Source organism: Thermothielavioides terrestris, chromosome 3, assembly GCF_000226115.1.
Source record: "Thermothielavioides terrestris NRRL 8126 chromosome 3, complete sequence".
NCBI classification, from domain to species: domain Eukaryota; kingdom Fungi; phylum Ascomycota; class Sordariomycetes; order Sordariales; family Chaetomiaceae; genus Thermothielavioides; species Thermothielavioides terrestris.
In genome coordinates, this window is record NC_016459.1 from 2,099,155 (window position 1) to 2,118,327 (window position 19,173).

Here is a 19,173-nt window from a genome sequence, read left to right on the forward strand (position 1 = left end):
GTCAGGGGTCTCTGGTGGGGTGATGCGGTGGTTTCCGGCATGCAGGCGCAACGCCACGACGGGTCTAGACTTGGGAACCGCGACCCGCCCATCAAGCCTCCCTTTTTCCCACCAGTCTTCAAGCCCACCAGGTTCTCCAATGTTAGTCTGGATGTCCTGTCCTGCCCAGGTTCCGCTGTCAACATGACCAAGCCGATTTTGGCCGCCTTGAATTTCCTGCCGCAGGCCAGTTACCCCTTCGACTCGAGCTTCGAGTTGGTAAGACGGCACGGGAGAGAATCAGTACCGCGTTGTTTCTTGAGTATGGAATATGCATGAGCATCTCAACCGAGCCTCGACACTGACGACATGGACAAATGGTCATTTCGGCTCCAATCTCGAGTGAAACAACGAGCCGGGGATGTTTTCGCAGCACTCATAACCAATTGCCTTCGCCATTCCATCCCAAAAATCAAAACCGCATCCAGCCATCTTCCTCACTCGCGTCATGCTAACCGTGCCACCTCTCACTCACTTCCCATCCTCACTCCATCCCCTTCCCAAACCCCAGCCAGTCCCCCGCCTTCTCCGCTCCCTGCTTCACAGCCCCAGCAGCCTGCTGCCCGCCCGCGACGGCTCCGACGAGCGCGTTCCCCGCGCCCGCAACCGCCTGGCCCACTCCGCCGGCAGAAGCTGCTGCCGTGCCTTCGCCGCCCGCAAGTTGCTGGGGGACATACTCGCCTCTTTCGTCCTTCCCCCTGCGCTCAACCCTGTTGACGCCCTCGCGCGAGGCAAGGTCCCCGACGGGGCCGGCCAGTCCGCCCTGCCCCAGCTGGTCGGCGGCGAGGCCGTGCACGCCATCCTGGAGGGCGTCGATCCGGGAGACGTTGGTGATTTTGGCTTTGTTAAGGTTCTCTGCAAACAAATTCACGTTTGGTGGGTTGGTCAATTAGGGACTTGAGGAATTTCAGGACAGAGGCGGGAGGGGGTTGTGATGGCTGGGAAGAAGGTAAGAAGGGGGGCGAGGGGGGTTCTCACCGCGCGTGGTGTAGCTCGCCTTGTTGTCGCGCGTGAAGTAGCGGAGGTAGAGATCCTCGAGCCAGGGAACCCATATGTCGTACAGCTTCTTGTACTGCTCCTTGACCCACTCCATCGCGACGGTGTACATGTGTGGGTATGTTGATCTCAAGTGCGGAAGATTGACAGCCACTAGAGCATGGTCGCGTATCAACTCGCTCACTTGCAGGCCCAAAGGCCGCTACGAATTCCCAGATTTATCCTTCATCTCGCCTCGTTATGATGCAAGCCAGTCAGACCAAGAACGCGAGCATACTCCGTATTGTCCTGGGTGTGGTGGTGTGGCTCACTCGGTGGCGGGAATGCTACGTCATGGGCGCCGGCCTGCAAATCTAGCTTCCCTGTTTTGCTAGCTTGAAATGGCAACCGAGCCGTCAACGTATGAGACAAGTGACATGCATACACCTCTATCGCATTCGAGGTTTCATGTTTTGTGCATTATGCAGTCAGTCATGCCAGTGCTGACTTGCTCCCAATACCAACGGCAACTTGGCTTTGCTAAACTACCCGCCTCATTACCTGCTCTGAGATGTATAGTCAGAGAGGACTCGCATGCCAACGGTTCCCCAGCTACGTTGGGACACCATCAAATCTTACCTGACTACTGGTGCTAGTGGGGAGATGTTGGGGGCCACGCAGCTGAGCGAGTCACTCATGTGGTCCAGAGGATGCCTCCCGTGCAAGTGCAATCTTTCCCTTCAATGTGACAGGTCAGATGCGCCACCCAAGACTGTCCTCAAAGACTGGCTGGTTCATGATCACGAGGGTGGGACGGCCCGAATTTGATTGTCTGTTGTTCAGTGAGAGACGGCCGATGAGGGCCATTTGCATAGACGAGGTCGGAGAAAAGCGTGTATCCGCGCGACGAACGGTCTCGGTGGCCACGTCAGAAAGTCTCGGTCGCTACGTAGGTGGTTAGTCGAGCATTCATAATTGGTATGCTGCTCCAACCTATGTTATCACACTGGCAAAGGGACAGCGAAATAGCCCTTCAGCTAAGATTTTTCTTCCTGAAAACTCGGGAATGTAAAACAGGATGTCTTCTTCCATGTCCTTCCAGTCGGCTCTCCGGGGTACAAAGTGTTAATCTATCAAAGATTTCAAACAATCGCTCAGGTAGGCATATAGGTATGCAGTTAGATTATTATCCATGTATGTTGTTTGACGACCTCCAAATAGCTTCAGCCCGAACCGACCGCTGCCCTGCCCTGCCTCTCGGCCCTCTCGAGGCCGCCGGCCCGCTCACTGGCGGCACCGCCGCGAGGAACGACGCGAGCGTCGTCTTGCCACTGCCGCTAAAGTCGGAGTCTCAACGACCCACGTGCCGCACGGTGCAGAGCGACGGCGCCACGACGGTGTTGTTGGGCGGCCGGGCAGATGTCGGACGGCTGCGGGGTTCCTGAGGTCGTTAAGGAGGCTGTTGTCGTCGTGCTGGCCGACGTTGGTGCTAATGTCGTCGTTGGCGCAGATGTGGGCGTGGATGATGCCATGGATGCGGAACTGCTTGCATCTTGGCCGAAGAGAAGTCGACGGCACACCCTGACCAGTCTACCACGAGACAAGGACGGCGAGCACGCTAAACGCGGAATAACAAAGAGAAACAGTCACAATGAGTGAGGTGCCGGCTTGAGAGGACTTGGTGGCAGATACAACGCGGGAGAGAGTTGAGAACACGCCTAACCCACGAGACGGTAGCACAACCTGGAGACACTCCTGACGCGGCTGTGCCGTCTCATCTCGCTATTGATAGTGATGAGCAGATGAAACGGCGGATAACCAGGCGCACCGCCGCGATGTATGTAATGCTCCGTCCCTGCATGCATTCAAGTCATGTGTGACGATTCAACATCGAAGAGTGCGGACAAGACTGTACACCCCAGTTTCGACTGAGGTTGACCATTGAATGACATCTAAGTTACAGCAGCCGTAGAGTTGTGGATTTGAGAACCAAACTGGGATCCAACCAACGCCCTAGCAAGCTTGATAGTAAGAGCGAGCAGCGCGGCAAGCAGACTGAAGATTCAATATTGGTCTGATCAGGCAAGGAACAGCGCCGACGATGCTTTGAAACTTTCTCCCGGAGACCAGCAGGCAGCAGAACAGAAAGAGCAACTCCCATAACCACAACACGGGCAGCAGAGCGCCGACCAGTGCAAGGCATCGTCTGATGGCACGAAGACACTCAACTGCACAGGGAGACAGGACAACTCCCCAACCGACGCATGCTCATTCGCCCGTCTACCTATACAAGTCGCTGTCTCATCTACCTGGAACTAGCACCTCGACTTCAACCCCACTAGACCGGCCGGCCTATACAACAGATGGTATCCCTAATCAATACATGCGAGGTATATCAGAAGAGGAAGAAGCAGAGACAGAATAAAAAAGTAGAAGAAGAGATGAAACACAAAGGAAAAGAAAGCAAACAACGAGAGAAAGAGGACGACACCGAGATGACGTATCATCGGTACACCAAGACACATACAACCCCGAACCAACCACCGGCCGCTTCAGCTTTAACCCCCTTTTCAAACCCCGCTCTGTAACTATGCAAGGGTCAGACAGCAAACCAACAAGCCAACACACCTCCCTTCACGCCCCGGTAGACGGATGGAGAGCCGCAGCAGGCTGCAGCCCCGGGACGCCGCTCGGGGGGGAATCTCGGCGCGCGGCGGCGTCCTCCTCGCCCTCGACCTCCTCGCCCTCCTCATAAATCTTCTCCTCCACGATCTCCCCGGGGCGCTTGACAATCGGGCTGAACGCATCCACCTCCTCGACCCCATCCTCCCCGACTTCAACTCCCACATCCAGCTCGCCCTCCCCACCCAGAGAGCCGCCCCTAACAGCAACACCACCACTACTACCCCCGCCATCCACCCCGCCCGCCTCCTCCTCCTCATCCTCGTCCTCCTCCTGGATGGTGATCTCCCCGCTCCGCCTGCCCAGGCCGCTCGCGCTGGCGCTGCGCGAATGGCTCGCCGAGGCGGAGCCGGAGCCGGACCCGCCGCCGGGGCCGGCGCTTGCGCCACCGCTCTCGCGCCCGCTGAGGTGGTGGTTGTGGTGGTGGTGGAAGTGATGCGACGAGAGGGTCAGCATGGGGCCCTTGAACAGGTTCCGCTTGCGCTTGGCAAACATCACGCCGCCGCCGCTGCCGCTGGAAGGGATGGGACTCCCCGGGGTGGGCGTCCCGGACGAGGGGCCGGCGGCGGCGGCGGTGGAGATGGGCAGGGATTCGTTAAAGAAGTGGAGGGGCGGGCCGTGGCGGTCGCGCACGAGGCGGATGTTGCTCGGGAAGCCGGCGAAGGTGCCGGTGGTGGGCGTCGCGGGGAGGACCTTGACCGAGTGGTGGGGGCTACGGGTGGTCTGCAACGGCGTCTTGGAGACCGAGGTGGAGACGGAGCCGTTGGACGAGGTCGAGCTGGCCTTGCTGTGGCTGTGGTGGTGGGTGTGGTGCAGCGAGCGGACGGACGAGACGGAGGAGGAGGTCGATTTGCGACCGCGCAGCCCGTTCGGGCCGGATGACCGCCGCCTGGCCGAGCGCGGGGTGAGCGGCGAGGGGGACAGGGAGTGGCGCTTGTACGAACCCGAGGTGTGCAGGCGCGGGCCCGGGATCGGTGGAGTGGTCAACCCCGGAGATATGGGTGCGTGCGAAGAAGAAGAAGCATGCCCCCCTGTGGCTGCGGCACCCCTCGCTGCGAAACCGTTGGCCACGACTCCTTTCGGAAGGCTGACGGTCTGGGGGGTGGATGCCGCACCGCTCGCGGGATATTTGCTCGTCTGCGGCCGTGGGCTATCTTCCTTGGACTTGCCGTCCTTTCCGCTTGCTGGTTTGGGGAGCAGATTCGGCGTCGACTGGCTTCCGCGTTTGTTCGAGCCTTTGTTCCGCCTCGTGTTCTCGAAGAGCCAGTGGGTCCAGTTCTTCCACGTGGCAATGATAGCGTGCGACGGCCGCTTCTTGACCTTCTTCGGGTCGGCCGCCTGCGAGGCACCCTTGGCTTCCAAAGCGTCGCTCGTCGTCACCAGGTGAAGCGTCGAGCCCCTGGACCGTGCGCTCCGTAGGACGCCCTCCTTGGGCGGGGGTATTGGTTTGCGATTCCTGGAGGAACTAACTGATCGGATCGAGTCCTTGTCGATGGGCGGCGGCGGCACTTCGCTATCTGGGCTCAGATTTCCGTTTGCGACCTTGGACAGATCCGAGAAATCGGGCATGTCCGGGATTGCCAGGCCGGGATAGTGGCCGCTCCTCCTCTCGCTTCTGCCCCGTGTCCTGGGCGGCGGAGGATCCAACAGCTTCACAAACCCCCCTTCCTCCACGGTCGCCAAGGCATTCAGCCGACTTGACGCCTGCGAGAAGCGGCGAGAGGACCTGTTTTCCGCCTCCCTTTCCTTGCGTTTCCGTTCCCGCCTCCTCTGCTTCCGCTCCTCCTTCTCGATCAGAAGGGTCCACCAGCCCGCCAGAGCATCGCATCTCTGGGCCAGCACGCTCTCGATGACCGAGTCGATATCCACGCCGGCGCATCGCATCCGATGCAGTGTCTCCTTCTCCAGGGGCGTCGAGAAGGGTTCAGGACGCTCGACCCTCAGGATCTCCTGCTGCTGCGCGGCGTATTCGGCGAGGAACGGGTGGGCTAGTATGTCGGGCAGGGTAGGCCGAAGCAGAGGGCGCTTTGAGAGGAGCCCCTTCAGTAGATCGAGGGCGTCTGGGGGTAGGTGGTCCGGGTAGGTAGGCTCCTGGGTCAGGATCTTTGTCCTCGTCACGCCGTCGTCATCGTCGTCGAAGGGCAGCTCTCCGCAGAGCAGCGCATAGAGGATGACGCCAAGGCTCCATACGTCAACCTTTTCGCCGGCGTACTTTTCGCCCTTGAGCATCTCCGGGGCGGAGTAGCATATTGTCCCGCAGAAGGTCTGCAAATAGTTGGCCTTGCCCTCGTATTCGCGCGTGAAACCGAAATCGCAGAGCTTCACGTTCTCGTGCTTGTCGAGCAAGATGTTTTCGAGCTTGAGGTCCCGATGGACGCAGGATTGCTGGTGGACGTAGCAGACGGCTCCGACCAGCTGCGCAAAGATCTTTTGAACCTTGTCGACGGGGAGTTTGCCGTGCTTGAGGAGGTAGTTGTACAGCTCGTCGCCTGGCGGGCGGAATTAGCATTCGAGCGCGGACCGACCGGTCTACCGAGTTGCGGCGGCGGGACATACCAGGACAGTATTCCAAAACGAGCCACACCAACGACTCGGTCACGATGACCTCGTACAGGCGGGCGATGTGGGGGTGGACGAACTGACGATGGTGGTGAATTTCTCGAGCGAGGTTTGAGTCGTCCTTGTTGGCCGACTTGAGCACGACCTGGAGCCATGGTTGCGTCAGCCGTGGTCGGTCCCATCCGCGGCAAACATCTGGCGTCTAGCAGCGCGCGCACCTTGGAGCCATTGGTGAGCTTGTGGGTGGCAAGGTAGACCTTGCCGAACGAGCCCTTGCCGATCAGCCGACCCAGGGTGTAGTTTCCGACCGACTTGAGGTCCTTGTTGGAGAACTCGCTGCGGACAGCGACAGTTAGCGGGATGCGACGAGCGGCGGGCGGCGGGCGGCGGGCGAGGGACGATGCTTGGAGTACGCGGGTCTCTTACTCGAGAAGCTCCTGGTACGACTGGGCAAGCTAAGACGGACACGGTCTGGGTCAGTAACACTCAAACACTCCCAGCCAGCAGACTCCGAAGATGCGAGAGACACACACAGAGAGAGAGCGAGAGCGAGAGAGAGATAGAGAAACAGAGAGGATGCTACGCACCTTGGCCTTCCGCCCAAGCGCCTCAGCCTTCACCTTGGTTGCGAGCATTCCTCCGCCGCGATGGGGCGGAATCCGGCCGTCATCCGCTGCTGGATCGAGGACCTGGGAGTCCCAGTGCGTGCGTGTCACGGTGTGCGAGGGCCGAGATCAACGGCTTGCGCGGCCCGACTGAGGTGCTTGCGAATACGGAATTACCGTGGGCGCTTTTCCCGACGTTCGCAGATGGCGTCGGGCTTTTGGAGCTTGGGCAAGCCGAACGCAGTCGAAGTGGGTCCGCCGGTCAGTTCAGGGGTCGGACGAGGCGGCTCACGAGCGGATCGGCCGTGGGGTTCTCAGCAGGCGTTAAACGTTAACATGTGCCCGGAACGGACTTTAGCGTTAGCTAACCCGAGGACTAGCTACCGCCGGCACAAATGCGGCCGCCTTCTTTGGGGTAACGAGAGGAATGCTTCGTGGTAGGCTAGACAGGAGGGAGCTGGCGCCAGATGGCGAGACAGCGTTCAACACGCTGGACGGAGCTGGGACGCGATTGTGGAACGGGGTCTTCGGGCAGAAGGTCCAAAATTGTTACACTGGACATGAATACGACAGTATTCCGTCGTCAACTATTCCGTAACCAACGTTAGTTTGGTGTCGCTCAAGTTAGCATCGTCCGCCCATGCATCCGGGCAGTTTGAGGTCAGACCCACAGCGGGGCACATACTATTTTGGGCAATGTTCTCGATTTTTTCTTCTTTTTTCTTTTTTTTCCTTTTCAAGCTCAGTGCGATCCAAACTTGTCAATAGCAACCCTATGTATCATCAGAATGCGACGACGAGTTTTTCGCTGATGCTGATGACTCTTCAACACCTCGCACATGTGAAGTCACACGCCTTGCGCTGGTTGTGGATTGTCCCTGCAAGCCAATGCCCACTAACCTGTGCAGTAGACACAAGAATGCAGGAGACACAAGAAAACCATCGCCAACTACTCCGTAGCTGCGTCGCCCTCGGAGAGACTACTGTCGTTATATATGTTTGTTTTCCATCGATCCGTCCATTTCGAATGGCCTGGCCTAGGGCGGAAGTGGTTGTGGTCCAGTATGAGGGTTGAAGATAATTGACAGGCGTAGGGTCGATATCACCTACTTCAAGCTGTTATACGCAGCCGAGAACCGTATCGAACACAAGGCAGGACACAAAATGGTTCTCGAGTTGCTCTCCCCAGGAGATAACCGCCCGCCCAACCCCCTACGCAACGCCATACCCAAACGCCCCCGCCAATTACCCGCCCCAGCACTTAGCCACCGCAGAAATGGCCACCCAAAACACCCAACTACCCTAAACGTAAAGAGGCCATAACTCATCACCATCATCACCACCGACTACGCCCTCCCCGCCGCCTGCCCCTGCCGCGATGCCCTCAACCCCAGCGCCTCCCTCCACCTGCCCGGCTCGCTGACCACATCAAACACCCTCTCCCTCTTACTCCTGACCGCCGCACCCCCTCCAGCTGCCGCTGCCGCTCCCGCACCGGCAGCCCCAGTCCCGCCCCGCGCCCCCTCCTCCTCCGCCTCCGCCTCCATCCTCCCAAGCCGACTCTCCGCCGAGCTCGCCGCACTGTCCACGTCGCTCACACTCCCACTCCCACCCCAACACACACACTCACAGCCACCACCAGCCAGTCTACTTATGCTAGACCTAGACCGGCGTTTCTTCTTCTTCTTCCCAAGCGCCACCGCCACCCCCCCACCAGCCGCCCGCCGCTTCGCCTCGCGCTGCGCGCGCTTCAGGTCCGCCAGCCGCGGGTCCGCGCAGTGCAGCGCCGCCACGTCCAGCCCCGGCAGGTTGCGCGCCAGGAACCCGCGCAGGTCCGGCAGCACCGCCGCGTCGGGGCGGTACGTGCCGCTGTCGTTGTCGATTATCAGCTGGTACAGTCGCGGGTTGGGCGGCGGGGGGGCGGACGGCGGGCCGCCTGCCGGTTGGTGTGGGGGGTGCGTTGGGGGGTGGTTGGCTGTTGGGTCCGGTGGTTCGGGAGGGGGATGGGTGTGGGTGGAGGGGGTGTGCGGGTGGTGCGGTTTGTTGGTGGATGAGTTGGGCTTGGAGTCGTGGGTTTGGTGGTGGCTGTCGTCGCCTTCGTCGTTGTCGCCGTGGTGGTGGTGATGGCGGTGGTGGTGGTGCTGCTGGTCGGGGTGATGATCCACCGGACGGGCCAGCCGCCGGATGAAGAACTCGCCGGCGCAGGCGACGTACACGGCCACGTCCGAGTGCATCGTGTGCTTGCTCAGCAGGTCGATGCCGAACTCCTTGCCCGTCTCGGTGAAGCGCATCATGCCGTCGAGCGTGAGGACGTACGTGAAGATGCGGCCGCCTTCGTCGAAGTGGGCCATGCGGAGGAACTGCAGCGTGGCCGCCTCGCTGCACGGCGCGAACGTGCCGTACTCGGTGCTCGCGTCGAAGTTGTAGATGCGGTTGTGCTGCTTGTGCAGCACCTTGTGCAGGATGCGGCCCCGGAGCCCGCGCGACGAGAACATGCGCCCGATCATGGGGCGGAACTCGACGTAGCGGTGGTAGAGCCTCGGCGGGACCGGGCCCGAGAATTGGATCTCGTTTGCTTGGAAGCTGGAGCCGTCAGTGCCGTCCGTACGTGCGGGCAAGAACGGCGCGTTCTGCACTCACTCATATTTCTTGGTCCGGCGGTCACGCTTCTTCGGCGCGGATGACGAGGAGGAGGAAGGAGATGCTGCGTCCGCCTGTTCGTCCTTGTTCACCTTGACGCCGGTGAGCCTCCCGATCATGGGGCTGTAGTGCTTCACGAAGGTCGTCGGGCCGACCGTGTACATCTGCGCGTGCGGCGGGGCCGACTTGCCCAGCACCTTGATGCTGACGTGCAGCCGCGGGGTGATGGGCCCGGCCCTGCAGAGCACCGAAGCGGCGCCCTTGACCAGGTAGGCCCGCTTGCTGCCGGCGCGCTTCTTCACGTCGAACACGCGGCCGTCCGGACCCAGCCCCTCCCAGTGCTCGTCCACATAGGGGACGCGGATGGTGACGTTGCCGAAGCGGTCGTCGTGGTCCGGCCAGTCCTCGTCGTACAGGCGGCACTTGAGCGTGAAGCCGGACGCGGGCACGTTGGCCACCACCCACTCGTCCTCCCAGGCGGGCTCCGTGGTCCGCCGCAGCGTGCGGGTGCGGTGGGTCAGAAGGGGGTCTTCCTTGTGTCGCCTCGGCACGGCGGCCGTCAGGGTGGCGTGTAGGTAGGGGTCGGCCGACTTGAGGTGGAAGTCGCCGACGGGCAGGTTCCAGGCCCGGTGGAAGATGAAGCGGAGTGTGTATCCCGGCGGCGCGTCCGGGAGCGGCGTGGGGTCAAAGCCGCCGGGCGGCTTCGTTTTCTGCTTGAGTTGCTCCTTCTTCTCGGCCAGCTTGTGCTTCTGGACCATGAACTTCTCGCGCAGGTCGCTGGCTGCGGGAGGGAGCGGGACCTTTCCGCCGTCTCGGCGCGGCGCGTGCTTGCTTGCCCCAGCGCCACCATCTTCGGCCGGCGTGCTGGCAGGCCGCTCTGGGAGGTGCGGGTGGAGGGAACCGTCCGCGAGAGATGGGGAGGAGGTGCTCCGCTGGAGGGAGGGTTCCCCCGTCGGAGGAGGGTCCCGAGTCTGCATCTCAACCGGCGCCGATGGTCCGGCAGTGTGACCGATCACTGATCACCCCGAGTCTTTGCTGCGTTATGCCACGACAGCTTGGCTATCCGCCAGATTTGGAGAACTGAGACAGAGTCACCGTGGGACCCAATGTAAGTGCGTTGGCTAACAGGTAATACAATGCTGTATAATTTTGGAATTTGGGCGGTGCTAAAAGAAAATTCTTGGAATTGCGCTCTGAGTGAGATTGGAATCGGATGGTCAGCCGGCGACTCGGGGTCTCGTGCATGACTCTGCTCAATTGCGACGCGGGATGAACATGAAGTTCATGGATGGAAACCGCCGCGTCTTGCCTCAAGGGTAGAACTTATTGGCTGCTTAGGGGTTGTTGAAGAATACACCACACTCGCGTGCAGACTGGGATGCCCGGTTGTTGGAACAGGATCCATCGGACGGCATCTTATGTACGGATACCCGAGCCCAATGCCTTGCTGTGCACCTCAGTAAGGTCAGGTAGCGTGTGTGTAACCTGGACGCGCTCAGTGTCAAGGGTGACGTCATGCCTGCTTCGGAAATCAATGTTGGACAACGAAAACTGTTTGATACCAGCTTCAACGAGCTGCATTCGGTTGTATGTAATGGCATGCTCCACTTTTCACTTTAGCCATCTCAACTGGGAGCTGGAGAGGTACCGATGACAATCCATCGCGTTTAGACGGATACCAGCCCCTTATAAGCTGCAAAGCGTTGCGAAGACATTGAATATATGTCAGGATTCTGAACCACCCAGTCACTAGTTATTATGTCTGTTAGAACCGAACCGCCCTCCAAATCACCACTCCACCCACCCTTCATCTCATTCTCATCAATAAGTCAGGGCATACCCATCCCGTAACTATCCGCGCTGCCGCCGGGGCGACTCAAACAACCACCCGCCCCATTCCCATCCCGCTGCTCTCGCACTCCAGCACCAGCGGGCCCCCGGACGCGCCGCTCGCATCCAGGCTGACCGTGACCCTGCCGCGGTCCGCCACGACACACACCGCCTCGCCCACGTTCTTGTAGTCCATCTCGCAATGCCCATACGCTCCGCCTCCTGGCCCCGAACCAGCACCACCACCACCACTGCCGGGACCGCCGGCGCCGCCCTCCCCATCGCCGAACCCCACCTCCCTAATCTCCACCGAGGGCAAGGGGAGATACCCCTCGCGCAGGGGGATCAGCACGAGGGGGATCTCGGCCTCCGTTTCCACCGTCGAGCTCATCATTATCACCGTGCTTTCACCCGGTTTCCCCTCCTTCCCGGCGTCTTCGCCCATGGCAGGGATGACGAAATGGCCCCTGCGCCGCCCGCCGACGAGCCACGTGTCGGCCGGCGCGCTGACCTCGTACCCGAACTCGAGGTCCTGCGCCCGCGCGCGGCCGTCCGCCGCCGTGTCCCACGCGCGCGTCCACCGCAGGTGCAGCGTCGCCGGCAGGAGCTGGTTGACCACCGCCGTCGGGCAGCTGGCGCCCGTCCCGCTGCTGCTCTCGCGCTCGCTGAGACCGGGGTCGAGGCCGGACAAGCCGGCGAGGGACTGCAGCGGCGGGTGCAGCCGGATGTCGGCTGTGTGGACGACTGAGACCGGGGGGATGTCGACCGGGATGAGGATCGTTTTTTGTTGTTGTTGGATGACGGTTGTGGCGTCGGTGGTGCTGGTGGAGGCCGAGCTGGGTTCGGGTTGTGGGAGGTCGAGGACAGGGTGACTGTGCAACCAGTTGCGGAGGAAGGTCGCGATGGCGGCGGCGCTGCCGCTGCCGTCCTGGGGCCCCGACCCGAGGCCGGCGAACTGCTTTTCCCAGTTGGTGGACAAGAGGAAGGACGTCGGGAGCTCGCCAAGGAGCGTCGCCTTCTCGAGGTCGTACGCCGAGAGTCCTGTTCGGACCCGGCTGCGGACCTTGGAGATGATCAGCTTGGAGAACTCCTTCAAGGGAGTCGACTCGAGCGCCGCGGTAAGAGCTTGCTCGAAGAGCGCGTCGATCTCGTCCTGGATGATGCTGTAGTAGAGCTTGAGGTACAGCGTCTTTTTGACCTTGGGTCCGAGCTTGGACCCTGGTTTCCTGGTGATCTTGTAGAGCAAGCTGGCCGGCTGCTTGGGGAAAACCAGCACCGGATGGCTCGGCGGCTGCCCAAAGTGCGATTCGAACAGATCCGAGCTGAGCAACTCGCTCTTGAGCAGCCGCAGCGGGCTGTCATTCGCCGTCGATACGGCGAACCTCGAGAAGAGCGCATCGTGCTTGAAGATGTCCTGCACGTTGACCTCGAGCGCTAGAGAGATTGGCACCGAGGATGCCTTGAAGAAGGTAAACGACCCCTTGTCTGTCGAGTAGGTCACCTCGGCCCTTACCGCCACGTCGAGCAGGTCCTGTTCGACGGTGAAAGGAAACCTGATCTTGATTACGTTGTGGGCGGCCATGGGGCCGAATGTGAAGACACCCCCTTGGGACTTTGTCGGCTGCGGCGACCCTATCACTTCGGCCTCGCTCATGACGAGCCTCAGACCGCCAGTGGCGGACTTGATCTTGACTTCGCAGCTGGTGATTTCGTTCCAGCCGGTCGACAGCTCGAGATCCAACGACTTCTTCTTGTCGAGCTGGAGGTCTCGGGCACCGACGAGCTGCACGTCCAGGCAGCTGGTGCGCTGGTACAGGGTCACGCGAGGGTTCTTCAGCGCGGTCGAGGCTTTTTCTGTCGGTTGGCTGCCGTCTCGCTCGTACTGCAGCAGCACCTTGCTGCTGCGTACGCGCACCAGGTCTACCTCGAAAGTGCCCGTCATCATGACAGTGCTCTGCACCTTCACCTTGTTCGGTCCTGGTCGGAGGGTAACGGGGCCTTTAGTTTGTAGCCAGATTTCCTTGTTGCCCAAAGAAGCGGGACTTGAGATCCGCATACTGACCGAGGTCGCCTCGAACTCGTCAACCAGCAAGCTATAGAGGTCCAGAAAGAGAGAAAAGCTGTCTTGGCCGTCGTCGTAGAACGGCGGGCCGTCGAGGCCCATGTCGCAAAACAGGCTTGTTAACGGGATTCTTGTATCCTTTTCCAGCGACGCTGACACATCCAACAGGTCGGGCAAAAACCCCGATATCGCTGATCTCTCGGGGTATTGCGTGGGCGATGAGAGGCCCAGGCGGAATCGCGATTTCTGCTGCAGCCGGTCCCGCTCGGCGGCGGCGGCCTTGCACAGCAGCTGGCGCAGCGCCCGGTTGACGTAGTCGTCAAGTCTCCCGAGATCCTTCAGACACCGTGCGTACATGACCAGCATGGACAGCTCGAGGAGGCTCCATCCGCTCTCGCCGAAGAAGGGAATCACACGGTAGAAATAGAAGGCCGCCTCGCTGTACTCGCCCAGGTGGAACTTGAGCACGGCGAGGTCGGCCAGGTTGGACTGGACCGAGTGCGTGTGGTTGGCCACCGTGTAGTGACGCAGTGCCTTATCAATCAGCGTCTCGTACAGGCGGTAGAAGTCGTCCTTGTTGGCCAGGGCGGTGCGGAGGAGGGTGTTGCCCACGCCAGCGACCGACGTTTGCAACCTCTCCCCAGCCTTTGTCTCGGACTGTGGCTTTTCCTTGTCGTCCTCGGCGTCTAGGCTGATGTCCTCCATTTCGGCAATGCGGGTCTCGCCAACGGTGGGCACGGCTGCCCAGCCGTCAGTCCAGCCTCGCTTTTTGCCGCATTCTTCGAGGACATTCCTCGACAAGGCGCACAGCTCGGCTCTCTGCGCCGCGAGCTCCTCGAGACCAGCTTTGACATACGGAGGAGGCGGTATGCTGTCTTCGGGGCGTCCGGGACCGGGAAACCCGGCGGGACTGGGCGGGGGTCGTTGCGCCGGTTGCATGTGAAGCGATGAGCTCCTGGTCGGAAGCATAATCGTTTTCGGCTCTGGTATCGACGTCTTTTGCTCGTGGCCTTCCGGGGGGCCGAGAGTGGACGGCGGAATCGGGAGGGCTTTGGTAGACGTCTGAGCGAGAATCTGCTGGGCGACCGAGAAGGCGAAAGAGGCGACCATGTTATCGACCACCTCGGAGAGCAGCGGGTCCAAGGAGACTTGGGACTCGGCCGCGCCTCCGTCGCCCCTGGTCGCGGATGCCATTGCTGAGATGATATCCGCCCTCATGACCGCGGACACGGCGGGGACGAACTCGAGGGTTCGTCTGCAGACTTCGGCCAGGCGCAGCAGGTTCTCCGGCTCCTCAGCCATCTTCGGTAGAGGTGTCCGTGGGGCGACGCCGCGGGGGACTAGCTCTTGCTGCTCCTTGAGCTTAGCCAGGAGCTCCTCCCGCGAGGACCACGCGTTTGCCAGCCGGAGGAGCAGCGCGATTTGGCGAGAAAAGATGTAGCACCTGAAGTCGAACAGCGACACGTTGTTCGCCAGGATGAGATCCCGGTACAGCTTCTTGGTCGAGCTGATGGGAATGCTATCGAAGTTGTCGGGCTGTTTCTTCTCACCAGACTGGAGATCGACAGCCTCTTCGTCGTCGAACTCGAGGTGGCCACCGGCAATCTCGGCCATGGCCTTCTGGGCCAGCTCTTTCAGATCTTCTGTGTACTGCAGCAGCGCGCCGCCGTGTGTCTCGGCAGATCCCGCGATTGCCTGCTCCTGAATGACATTGTCCAGCCCGACACTCAGTTCGTCGTACACTACAAGGGCATCCTCGACGAGACCGACGCTCTCGAAGCCGCGGGCGAGGCCTTCTTTGAGGATGAAGAAGGTGCAAAAGTTCCAGCCGGGCAGGCTCCTCTGGGCGTCTTTCTCTTTGATGTCCTCCTCGTACTGGGAGACTCGCCTGTCGAAGCTCGACAGGATGAGCTCCTTGAACTTGGCAATCAGGTCGGCCCATGCGTTCTCGCTGTCCTGCTCCGTCTCCTGGTATCCGGTGGGCACGGCCGGGACAACGCGCGGCAGCATGTGATACGGCACGTCGTTGATGCCGATTCGGATCTGGCGCACGCGGTCGACGGCGCCCTTGGAGGAGCCGTTGAAGTCGGCGCGAATCTTCTCCAGGAGGGTGCTCGAACCGGCGCGCCAACGGGATGCCGCCGAGGTCTTGGTCGCCTCGGAGCCCGAGTCGGGCGCCTTGCCGGAGAAGCGCGGCTGGGTGGCCGCGACGGAGTTTGGCAGCACCACGTGGATGATGAGCCACTCGAATGCATCGTGGTTTTCCGCGTGGCTGCCCGACTTGCCCTGCGACCCGGCCGTGTTGGTTTTGATCCACTCGCGTATCTCGGCACGCGTCGTCGACTTGTACGTCTCGTTGTCGTCGCATCTCACCAGCAGCACCTTCAGGTATGGCGTCCGGCGCAGGCCCGGGATTTGGTGCCTGCGTTCCTTCGTAGCCGCTCCCACCACGGGACGAAGCGTGCTGCTCGTTGTCTCTGGCTGCTGCTCCGTGGAGCCTGCCCTGCCCCCGATAGCGGCTGTCTGGAATCCATCGTCGCGGCTCTGGGGAGCGGCGGTGTCGCCAGGCACTGGCGGTTTCGGGTTCGGATTCGGGCTCGACGAAGAGACGGGACTGAAGACGGCCGAATGGTTGGCCCCCGCAGGAACGAGCTCGACATGGAGCGTGCCGATGGACCGCAGCGGACCGGCGTGCGACTGCCAGTTGAGATCGCGGAGGGGTAGTCGGGGGATCAGCCCCGGCGCCAGCAGCTTGTAGACATCGTGCGGATCGAAGTACTCGACTGCAGCCGAAGTCAATCGTCAATTGCGTGGCAGTCTCTGGTGGAGGGAGTTCGTGATCAAAATATACCTGTCACTTTGGAGGTCGAAAATGGCTGTTCCATGCTGGACAGCACGCGGGCGGAGTCAATGGCATGACCCTCGGGCGACGCTGCGGAAGCTCCTGAGGCTGCCGGTTCAACCGCAACGGCTCTTGTTGGACAGTGGCAGCAGTTACAGGTGTGACAGGGGTGGTTTGCAACGCACTGCGGGACGCTGGAGCTGAGTGGCACACGTTTTGGGAATAGCGCCGGATGTCGTGCTACCCCTGCAACCTGATTGCAGCCCCGCCAAAACCTTTGGACAGTCCAAGTCCACAGCGGGGCATATCGCGGGCGGTCGAGGTCGAGGTCCCCAGGAGAGACATTTTCACTTTCAGCAGACCTTCTCCCTGCATTTCGCTCGTTGAATTGAGTGAACTGTATATTGATATTTTGCGAATCGCTCACATATACCCATTTTGCACTCGCTGATTTTCCTCAAATTCACAGTTCTGCGAACCAAACTTCCAGGTTCCTTTGGCCGCCATGGCAACCCTCCAGGCGATCAAGTATTCGCGGGGCAAGCTGTTAGTGCTGGATCAGCTCAGACTGCCCCACGAACACCACTACGATGAGGTGTCGACGGCCGAAGAAGCCTTTGACTGCATCCGGTCCATGCGAGTAAGGGGTCAGTAGCAACACAGAAGCTGACAGCCAAACGCCTCGACGGAACTCTGGCTGAAACTTTTCAGGGGCGCCGGCGATCGCCATCGTGGCCGCTCTGGCGCATGCGGTGGAGTTGCACAACGGGAGCTGCAGTGGGTGAACACCTCGCGGCCCCCCGAACACTCACGACCGCGACCCATGCCGATTGACACTGGACAGCCGCAACGACGCCCGAAGACACCATCGCCTACATCGAGTCGCGGCTGGACTTCCTCAAGGAGAGCCGGCCGACCGCCGTCGACCTCTCCAATGCCATCGCGCTGCTCAAGCTGGCTGCGCGGGCCGCCAAGCTCGAGGGGCTGGCGCACCCCGAGGCCAAGGAAGCCATCCTGAACTCGTACATCGAGGCGGCCGAGAACATCCTCGCCAAGGATCTCGAGAACAACACGTCGATCGGCTCGTTCGGCGCCGCCTGGCTGCAGCAGCAGTTCGACGCCTCGCCGGACCGCCGCATCTCAGTGCTCACGCACTGCAACACGGGCTCGCTGGCCACGTCGGGCCACGGCACCGCGCTCGGCATCATCCGCACGCTGCACGCCCGGGGCCTGCTCCGGCACGCCTACTGCACCGAGACGCGGCCGTACAACCAGGGCAGCCGGCTGACCTCGTTCGAGCTGGTCTTCGAGGGCATCCCGGCGACGCTGGTCACCGACAGCATGGCGGGCGCGCTGTTCGCGCAGCACCGCGAGCGCATGAACATCGGCGCCGTCATCGTCGGCGCCGACCGCGTCGTGCGCAACGGCGACACCGCCAACAAGATCGGCACCTACGCGCTGGCCGTGCTGGCGCGGCACCACGGCATCAAGTTCGTCGTGGCCGCCCCGACGACGAGCATCGACCTCGACACCGAGACGGGCGCCGGCATCAAGATCGAGGAGCGCAAGCCCGAGGAGCTGACGCAGATCAGCGGCGCCGTCGTCAACGCCGACGGGAGCATCGATCCGAGCAGGACCGCCAGGGTCGCCATTGCCGACCAGCGGATCGCGGTGTGGAACCCGGCCTTTGATGTCACGCCTCACGCGCTGATCGACGCCATCGTGACCGAGCGGGGCACCGTCGTGAAGGGGGCGGACGGCAGGTTCGACTTTAGCCAGGTGCTGCCCGAGAGGTGGCGCTGGTAGGATATGTCGATTCCAGACGAGAAGGGAAGGATGCGGGATAGATTGCGGCTTGTCTTTAGTATAGATTTTAGACAAGGGAATACTCGTACATTTCTGGTCACCTACCACTCACCCAGCTCTTGGTTGCGATCCCGTCCCGAGCCAATAAGTAGTGCAACAACACCGGTTTGCTTGAGGCTCCCAGAGACGCTCTCGAGTTTACTGTACGGATTATAGTGTATTGTGTACGGATATGAAACATGGAACAACCAGGGTCGCGCTAGCGGCCTGTCCCGCCCTGGCAGGGGTGCTGAGTGGCTGGGGTTGCTCCGCCGAAGATGACCTCATTGTGCTTCCGACAACATTGACAGCTTCTCTCCGCCCCGCAGGACAGCAGACGGGACCCAAAGTTCCCGGTTGAATTGTTGTGAGGCAGAGAAGTCAAGATGAAGCCTGCAAAGCAGGCTCTGCTGCTTTGCAGCGCGGTATACGGTCTGATCTCGGCATCATCAATTAGCGACAGCCCGCAGCATCCTCTCGTCCATCGCCCGGACACGGAGGCAGCAGCTACAACAACAACAACTACACCCAGCAACGACGGCGATGCGCCTCCATACCGCGTACCGCTCCTCTCTCTCCACAGAGCCCTCGTCGACGTCCCCTCAATAAGTGGCTCCGAAGGCGCCGCCGCCCTTCTTCTCGAGAAGGTCCTCACAGACCTCAACTACACGGTCGAGCTACAGCGCCTGCCGTCACCCTCCAGCGACAACAACCCCGACAGCCGAGAGCGGTACAACGTGCTTGCGTGGCCAGGCCGCGACGCCGACCGCACCCTCGACGACCGCGTGCTCGTAACCTCGCACATCGACGTCGTGCCGCCGTACATCCCCTACGCGATCAACCACACCGCCATCCCGCCCCACGTCCCCTACAACTTCACCTCCATCCCCGCGACGACCCTCCTCTCGGGCCGGGGCACCGTCGACGCCAAAGCCAGCCTCGCCGCGCAAATAGTCGCCACCACCGCCCTGCTCGCGGCGGGGTCCATCCCCCGCAGCGCCGTCGTGCTTCTCTTCGTCGTCGGCGAGGAGACCTCAGGCGACGGGATGAAGCACTTCTCCGCCTCGCTAGCCAATTACACCGACCGCCACCCC

The 19,173-nt window shown here is 61.3% G+C and overlaps 6 protein-coding genes across 6 annotated transcripts; 2 read left to right on the forward strand and 4 right to left on the reverse strand.

The window, feature by feature from the left end:
• Positions 1–336: 336 nt before the first annotated feature.
• On the reverse strand, positions 337–1,275 carry THITE_2117005 (uncharacterized protein). The gene is made up of 2 exons (XM_003654154.1): positions 1,018–1,275; positions 337–894 (listed from the first exon to the last, which is right to left on the reverse strand). The coding sequence occupies exons 1-2, from the start codon at positions 1,145–1,147 to the stop codon at positions 524–526; spliced, it is 501 nt and encodes a 166-aa protein (XP_003654202.1). The 5' UTR covers positions 1,148–1,275; the 3' UTR covers positions 337–523.
• A 2,157-nt stretch (positions 1,276–3,432) lies between these two features.
• On the reverse strand, positions 3,433–6,245 carry THITE_2117007 (uncharacterized protein). Its single transcript, XM_003654155.1, has one exon. The coding sequence runs from the start codon at positions 5,923–5,925 to the stop codon at positions 3,649–3,651; it is 2,277 nt and encodes a 758-aa protein (XP_003654203.1). The 5' UTR covers positions 5,926–6,245; the 3' UTR covers positions 3,433–3,648.
• Positions 6,246–6,593: 348 nt separating this feature from the next.
• THITE_2117008 (uncharacterized protein) lies at positions 6,594–7,441 on the forward strand. Its single transcript, XM_003654156.1, has one exon. It carries the CDS (start codon positions 6,832–6,834, stop codon positions 7,012–7,014), a length of 183 nt encoding a protein of 60 aa, XP_003654204.1. The 5' UTR covers positions 6,594–6,831; the 3' UTR covers positions 7,015–7,441.
• Positions 7,442–8,206: 765 nt separating this feature from the next.
• THITE_2078678 (uncharacterized protein) lies at positions 8,207–10,258 on the reverse strand (the record flags this gene model as incomplete). Its single annotated transcript, XM_003654157.1, has 4 exons — positions 8,207–8,441; positions 8,529–8,920; positions 9,026–9,443; positions 9,501–10,258. 4 exons carry the CDS (start codon positions 10,256–10,258, stop codon positions 8,207–8,209), a joined length of 1,803 nt encoding a protein of 600 aa, XP_003654205.1.
• A 980-nt stretch (positions 10,259–11,238) lies between these two features.
• Positions 11,239–16,380, reverse strand: THITE_2117010 (uncharacterized protein). The gene is made up of 2 exons (XM_003654158.1): positions 16,244–16,380; positions 11,239–16,175 (listed from the first exon to the last, which is right to left on the reverse strand). The coding sequence occupies exons 1-2, from the start codon at positions 16,275–16,277 to the stop codon at positions 11,377–11,379; spliced, it is 4,833 nt and encodes a 1,610-aa protein (XP_003654206.1). The 5' UTR covers positions 16,278–16,380; the 3' UTR covers positions 11,239–11,376.
• A 146-nt stretch (positions 16,381–16,526) lies between these two features.
• On the forward strand, positions 16,527–18,221 carry THITE_2117012 (uncharacterized protein). Its single transcript, XM_003654159.1, has 3 exons — positions 16,527–16,881; positions 16,946–17,011; positions 17,079–18,221. The coding sequence occupies exons 1-3, from the start codon at positions 16,740–16,742 to the stop codon at positions 18,038–18,040; spliced, it is 1,170 nt and encodes a 389-aa protein (XP_003654207.1). The 5' UTR covers positions 16,527–16,739; the 3' UTR covers positions 18,041–18,221.
• Positions 18,222–19,173: the final 952 nt, after the last annotated feature.